This window comes from Pinus tabuliformis, chromosome 3_2 (assembly GCF_031772625.1).
Source record: "Pinus tabuliformis cultivar Carrire ecotype Pingquan chromosome 3_2, CPIR1, whole genome shotgun sequence".
NCBI classification, from domain to species: domain Eukaryota; kingdom Viridiplantae; phylum Streptophyta; class Pinopsida; order Pinales; family Pinaceae; genus Pinus; species Pinus tabuliformis.
Genome location: NC_142302.1, coordinates 385438327 through 385446459, shown reverse-complemented (window position 1 = coordinate 385446459; position 8133 = coordinate 385438327). Strand labels below are relative to the sequence as shown.

The 8133-nt window shown below is 36.4% G+C and overlaps 1 protein-coding gene across 2 annotated transcripts; it reads right to left on the bottom strand.

The window, feature by feature from the left end:
• Positions 1–757: 757 nt before the first annotated feature.
• Positions 758–2102, bottom strand: LOC149181025 (uncharacterized). 2 transcript variants are annotated; one of them, XM_089418258.1, is made up of 3 exons: positions 1619–2102; positions 1491–1540; positions 758–1326 (listed from the first exon to the last, which is right to left on the bottom strand). In XM_089418258.1, exons 1-3 carry the CDS (start codon positions 1653–1655, stop codon positions 1102–1104), a joined length of 312 nt encoding a protein of 103 aa, XP_089274384.1. In that variant the 5' UTR covers positions 1656–2102; the 3' UTR covers positions 758–1101. The 2 variants fall into 2 exon arrangements, with proteins under 2 accessions (XP_089274384.1, XP_089274386.1); XM_089418260.1 differs by having other exon boundaries at positions 1491–1531.
• Positions 2103–8133: the final 6031 nt, after the last annotated feature.

The window sequence follows — 8133 nt, the reverse complement described above, 5'->3', positions numbered from 1 at the left end:
CCCAAGCTATTTTATGCTGCCCAGATTTTCCTTGAGCTGGACAAGTAACTAGGGGAAATTGTGGATTACATTCGAAATGGTATGAGACTTGAGGGTAGACCATGGTCCTGATGCCCAAGATATCAGACTGCAACCAAATTATCGACTATGAGGAGTCGGAAGAGCTTAGAGGGGGATTCTGGACGTAATCCCCAAATCTGTGGCTGGATGGTGAGACCTTCTAGGAAAGGAAATATTTACACAGTTATAGATACAGTAGAGACAAATAAGTAGTATATTATGTGCTTGATAATCATTAACTGTAAAGAGTTATTAATATTTGGTAGTAGGTAGTTAATAATAGAGAAGATTAATAGAGACAATTTGTTGTTTTATATTGTAAAAATATTCTGTTATTTCTCTTACCACTAGTTATATTTTGTCTGTTTTTATTCAATGATGAGTAATAAGGAAGGAATGCTGCCTGTAGCTTTACTTTTCTGGGGAATAACACCAAGCTATTTTAGAATGCTAACGCATCAATGAGTTAGAGAAGTTAATAAAAATCAATTTATGGCTTTTAGAACAATTATTAGATTATGTCCAAACCATGTTATGCATCTTCAAAAAGTTAAGCATGTGTAAAATAAAATAACATCGTACATTCTAGAACCATAACATTTCGACAGAGACAATTAACTATACTTTCGAAAAGTAGTGTTCTTGAATAAGATATATCCTTCATAGTAAACGAAAATAAAAAGAAACAAAACTTCATTCATGAATTCGTCTCATACACAAATTGTTCCATTACAAAATGACATGAGCTTAAATTTTGGAACAATTCTAAATGGTAGAGACAATTAGCAAAGGGATCTTGTGGCTCTCGGTCGAGGCTTGAGGGATCCACCATAAACCAACCGCCCAAGACTCAAAGAGTAAGGACGAGAACCTTCGACTCAAAATATCTATGTCATAAACTCTGTATACATTTGACCAATAATAAAGACTAGATCTGACAAAGAAAGTCGACCCACCGAGGTAAAGAACAAATGTAACCCGATCATAGAACTGTTATCAGTATTCTGATGCAGAAATAGAAAAAAAATAACTAAAGTGGGGTTAACCCTTAAATAAGTTCATTTCACATCCACTCAGAGAGCGGTTCCACTTTTGCATAAATACAATCTTAACCCTTGTCCATCCTCTTATATCAACTACAGTTTTAACCGGCTTGTGCCGTGACATGAAAATTAAAGACAACAAGATGAACAACTTCTCATTCCATTGAAGTCTAAGTATATCTCCTAGGCGAAAGTTCTCCAAAGGGTTCAGTGGGAAACCGACCTGTAAAAGAGCAGGACGATTGGTATAAGGAGCCCATTAAACCCCGAACCTTCCAGAAACACACTTGTAGCACCTTACTTGCATTCATAAGAACAAAAAAATTAATTCCTGAGCGAATTGGATTAAATATTGAACAAAAGAAAATGTTTAGGGTTCACTCATACCTGAGTTGGAGTTATTTCAGTAGGAAGGAGGTGAAGAGCACCTGGAGACCCTGCAATAATTGTTAGTGGCTCATTGTAATCAGAATATAATCAAAAGAAATATTCCTACAACTTGCCCAGGTCATTACCTCCAGAACACCGTAGGTTTCCAACCTCATCTCCCATTGAGTGAGCAGACCATCACTTAAGCAAGGCACTTGCACGCCGAGAGCTGATTAAGTGGAGAAGGAATGTTTCGTGTGGAAATCAGAAGTGACAAAGGGGATTTGCAAACCAACTCATAATACGGTACTTGGATGGCAGATGGCCCTGTTGAGTCGACACCACCATTTTCCAGCATAAGCACTGTCAAGTTTCAGAGCCGAACTACAGACTTTCCTTGCATTACCCAAATGAAAAATCGTATACAACAAACCCAAAACATTTGTAGAGATAAACTCTAAAACATGAGAGCCGTATATCTTTAACCGACCCTAAAGTGTTATGGATGCCAAGTGCTTCTGTATCCAAACCCTTTTGCCAAAATCCAATGGTCATTAATAACAAAGCTACAGGTGTTAGCCCAGTTTGTGGTTCATTGCATTACATTTAACAAGAAGCGTGGTAGCAGGGAGTACTCCGAGGATTGTTTAGGAACGAAGGACGATGTATTAATATACCTTAAACCCACCCATCGCTTGGCAGGAATCATTATCTTGATTTTACTGTTTAGTAAGGTTAGGGAGTATAGGTTAAAAAAAATAAAAATTGTTTTACGTGTTATGTTGTTACATAAAAGTTGTGATCTTTTTGGTTCATGATATTGCATATAGGCATCTTTGTGATCTTTTTGGTTCATGATATTGCATATAGGCATCTTTATATCAAAGTGAGAAGAAAATGTTTTTGGATAAATTTGATACGATTATAAATATTGTTAACACAACTTTTCTTGAAATATGGAAATTTGGAAATTTGTATTAGAAAAATCTTTATATTAATTGTAGATAGAAATATTCATTTATATGTTTTTATTTTATTTATTTATTTTGTAAGTTTAGAAATTATTAACACAGTTTCTCAGAAACATTTTAGTCTCATTATAAATTACAACTGTGGAAAAAAAATATTTATATCAATTGTAAGTTTTAGGAATATTCACTTATCTTATGCTTACTCTCATCTTTCACTCTTATTCCCTTTAGGTAGACTAATCTTTCCCTTTCTAGTTTCATCATGTGATGGAACATATTTATTTTAAATGTTAGATTTAATTATTTTATGTTTTGATAACAAATTTTGCGATTACATTGTGGTTTTTGTTGTTTTAAAAATGTTTTTTGATATATAGATAAATTTAGCTTTTTGAAATTTTTTTACAACAATCAAATTACATAGATTTCACAACTCAAATTTGTTATTCAAACAAATCTCTAGTACATTTTACACAAAGTCTAATAAAAAAAAATCAAATCATATAACATTTAAACTATCACACTATTCTCAACAATTTTTTATGTTTTATTTTACTTTTTATATTTTCAAAATTTTATAAAAAATGATTAATCTAACCAATTAAAATTTATTAAATTTGTACACTTAAATATATACAAAATACAAATAAATCAATATATGTCTCCATAATATAATAATAATAATGTAAATGTCAGGTCGTTTCCAACCCTAACAATGGAATTACATGCTAATCTGAACTAATGGTTGAGCATTCACCTATCTTGAGATATTTTAAGGAGCAGGTATCTATCCTCGTATTTTCAATTAGACTTAGCCTGTTTGGGTAATAGCAAGTACTATGTGGCGTACAACTTCTATAGTGAAATTACATGCTTTGAGATTTTAATTAATATATTTACTTGTTAAAAGATTTTATTTATTTTATATATATATATATATTTTAACTCAGTAGTTTAATTATTCCATATAATTAAATATAATTTAAATTAATTATATATTTTTATTTTTAAAATTATTAAAATATCAAATTTAATAATTTAAATTGGTAAAAGTTAAATGTTTAAAAAATATAAAAAATAAATTAATTGGAATAAGCAATATGATTGGGGCATAGTTTTAAAACTGTTTTTATTTGGCCAAACTAGTTTTTTTTACCAAGGAAGGAAAAGTTTCATGGCACAAGATCTAAAAGCATTGGGTATAAATGAAAGCCTTCTTATAAACTAACTACCCACCAGTAATTCTAGGTGGCTCAACCTAGAAGGGTTCTCCTATTACTGACCACTAAAAAATTAAAATATAGTAAATATCTATTTTCCCATAAGAATGCCCTCTAACCTCCATATCTTTTTATAATAAAAATGCCATATGGAGTCCAATGGTGATGGTGGAATTACATACTTATACTTATTGAATTACATACTTATTGGTTCTATAGTTTATGTCAAAATATATATTCAAAATATCTTCCTAATATAATATATTTTTCACATTGTGAAAATATTTTGAATATAAAAAGTTATTATCTTAATGAATATAATATAGAAAATAATATTGTATTAATTTAAGATATTTAGTGATATTTGAGAATATTTAAGAACACTTGAAATGAATAGAGTGACATGACAATGTGGTTCATAAGGATTGCTTGAGGATGGTGACGGGGTTAGGGTTTCTATGCAGAGATTGTTTGTAGTCCTTTGTTTTTGCGGTACGACATCGCCTGTCCCCGTAATAGCTCTGACACCGTCTCCCCCGTTTCTCCACTACCCTTAACTGGAAACGGGCTCTCCATTGACTCATTAGCTTTAGGGGTTTGTTTTTTCTTCAACCCTCCCTCACTTCAACGACTACCTCCATTCCTATTAGCATCAACCTGAAGGCAACTGTCAGCAGGTGGTCTCGATAGTTATCGATGAGATGGTTGATTATTCCACGGATCCTTCGGAGGATGTGCCCATCTGGACACACCCTAAGACCACAGCGGTGGGTTACTTTACCTTCGAAAGTGAGCTCTTCGACGAAGTTTATGCTCTTCCGTTTATCTCGCACTCCCGCATACCTTCTGTGATGCTGCCTGAGGACGCCCCATCGCATCTGGACTTCATCTCCCACGTACTCTGGTTTTTGTGGATCCTTTGATAAACCCTAGCGAAAAAACCCTTGAAGTGGTTTTGGTATCAAATCCTCCTTCGTCCACCTCCTGTATACCCTTGGCCGATCGCCTTTTAGTCTCTGCTGCACAGGAACCCATCTCATCTGCTCCCCTGACCACCGAGGCTCCCCCTCTGGGAAATTTCACGGGAATTGACCCCATCCCAGGTATTTTTGCTTCCATTCCATCGACGGCTACTACGGGACCTAGGGCATCCCCTCCATCGTTGACTGCACATCCTGCCTCGACACCATAGAATTCTGCTACTAAATTTTTCGGGGTTTCTAAGAAGAAGCAGTACTTGAAGCTCTGGAACTGTGAGGTATTCCTAAAACTCACCGAGGACACTCAATTATTGGACTTCATGGATACCGTAGAGAAAGTGCTTGTTGGTCGGGTTCACGACAGACATTTAAGTGTGGAAAAGCTTCAACAATGGACCTCGGAGGTCTGGGGTCATCACCTGAAAGATCCCCCCAAGGTTTAAACATTCGTTAAAGGTTGGTTTGCTCTCCAGTTCAACTATCTTGCACACACCAACTAGGTACTTTCTACAGTTTGGCACATTGATCAAGCACCAGTTTTTATTAGAAGATGGATGCCTATGTTTGACCCAGAATAGGAGAGGGTTGATGGTGGACCCATATGGGTACGGCTTCCAGGGCTACCTCTACATTTTTGGATGGAGGATGTTTTCAAGCGGATTGGAAATGCCATTGGCACCTACCTCACATATGATGACTCTTTTCAGAGTACGAGGTGCATGGCTTTTGCCAGGATTCTGGTTCACCTAGATCTCTCCAATGGCATTCTGGAGCACATTAACATTTAGTGGAGGAATGCAGCAAGGAAGCAGATACTGGATTATGAGGGTGTCCCTTTTAGATGTAGACGATGTCACAAGGTGGGTCACTTGTATAAAGATTGTCCACTTAACGGCAAGGGCTTCAAAAATACCCCGATTCAAGAACCAGTGGCACAGGAGTCCCCAATTCAGGGGGAGTAGCCTCAGAATACAGAGCCTACAGAAGGGATGGCCGAGATGCAGACGACCTCGATAGACAAGGTTACAGACCCACCATCGACCACTCTGAAGAAGCGTGGTAGACCTCTCCGTCGACCTCCTCCCCCACCTCCGGCACGAACTTGGGTGACCTCCGGTGACTCGCATTCTCCGGGGAGCGGAATGGGGTTGCTGAAAACCTATCCAAAGAAGCTGCGATTGGGGAGCCGGGCATCTGGATGATCCGGGAACTGCACGATGGAGATCACTATCAATACTACCACCGGTCGTTTATGGATATAATTGCATAATTTTCTGTTGGCATATGAACATTATTATTTTGTGTATATATTTATCACATGAAGGACTTCTCAGTTTTTATATATTGTAGTTTTTAGAGTTTTATACATATTGTTGCCTCCCTGCGTGGATCAAGGCAACAATTTTTTTATCATTGTTGATGATGACAATCATGTCTTGGATTTGATCTAAATATGCATTTATGCATATACAAAATGTAATTTCCTTTTATTAATGAAATTACAATTTTTCCCACGGGAAAAAAATTTAAGATATTTTTAACTTAATTGTAAATTTTGTATATTATAATTTTTTAATTATAAAGATGTTTAAAGTATGAAAAGTTCTTATGTTAATGAATATGATGCAAGTCTATTATACCTATATAAAATATTTTGAATAAAAAATTTATAATATCAATGAATATGATATCTTTATTTTAATTATAAATTCTGTGCATTGTAATTTTTAAATTATAAAAAAATTTAGATATAAAAAGTTGTCATATTAATGAATATAAAATTTAAAATATTTTTATTTCAAATATAAATTCTGTATTATATTTTTAAAATTTTGAAAATATTTAAATAAAAAAATTGTTATATTAATGAAAGTGAAATTTAATATGATTCTTTTTTTTGGAAGGACTCTGGGGTGGGAGAGAGCTATGGTTTGCAACAAAAGTTAAGCGTTGGGCACCATGGAGAGGCGAGAGGGGGGAGTTCCACTCCCTCCTACAGTTAGGCAGTCTCCAATCGATTCAAGAAACCTCTGGAGGCTGAAACTGGAATTTTAGGAGGAGGGAAACAGGACAACAGAGGTACACAGGGGCAGGAAAATACACAGGAAGAAGTCAGAAGAGAAAATCGAATAGAAGGAGAAAATCAGAATGTGGACACCAGAAATCGAACTGGACCATGTAAGCCTAGGGAAACCATCACACCCAGAGTGGTGTTAAGTGATCCAGCGCTACAGGCGCATAGGGAACACATGGCGACTTACACAGTCATTTGTAAATTCATGGGGTTATGGCCAACGAAGAAGGCTTTATAGGCATGGATAAAGAATCATTGGAAACCTAAGGGGGATATAGATCTGCACCTTGGATCAAAGGGTTTCTTCACTGTAGTTTTTACTAACATTGAGGATAAAGACAGGGTGTTTGAAGGAGGGCCCTACTTCTATGCTGCTGTAGGCCTCTATATGCGGCCTTGGGTGATGAATTTTGTCCTGGAGCACAAGACATTCACTTCGGTCCCGGTTTGGGTAAGGCTCTACTCCTTACCATTGGATTATTGGCAGCCAAAATCATTAAAAGCAATAGGAAATAAACTAGGGCACTTTGTAAAAATATCAGAGGCCACTAGGCAGGGAAAGTATACCTCCTTTGCCCGTATATGCATAGAGATGGACCTCTCTGGAGCTCTACCAGATGAAGTAATTCTGGAAGTTTTTGATGAAGAATGGGTACAAGCGGTGGACTATGAGCATGTTCCTTTTAGATGCCACAAATGCCATGAACATGGGCATCTATTCAGGGATTGCCCCTTAAACAAAATGGAAAGAAGAACTAAAGCTACCTCAGGGAAAGAAACTGAAAGCTTTAACAAAGTGGGAAATAGAGGTAAAGGAGGGAGAAAGTACCAAAAGAAAATCAACGAGGAAAAGCAGCCAAGTCAGAATAGGTACAAGGTACTAGAAGAAGAAGAGGAGCACGATAAAGCAAATCAGACTCTGGAGGATAGCCCTGTGGAGAAGGAAAAGGAAGAGAGTATGGAGGACACACATGACAACAACCAACAAAAGGAGGATCTGTTGAACACTATGGAACTTGATAGGGACCAAGAGATGACCCCGAGCGAGGTGGGAATAGAGGATCATGAACTATAAGATATTCTTGATATGGAGCATCCAGATCTGGAAAAGTTCCTGGAGTAGGGAACCACCAAAGGAATGGATTCACTACCACAAGAGGAGTTCAATAGAGTGCAACAACTGTTCCAATGGAGAACTCAAACAAAAGGTTCGGGAGTCAAAAGAAACCATGATATTCAGGACAATACAAGGGTGAAAACAATGAAGGCATCATCGAGACTAGCTCCTAGGAACCTAGGAAGGAAAATAGGTAGGAAAAAACAGAATGAGTTGCTGATAGAGTGTGGAAAACTCATGATCGATTCAGGTAAGATGAAAGACCTAACCAGTTACTCATTTACAAATCTTTCTTAATG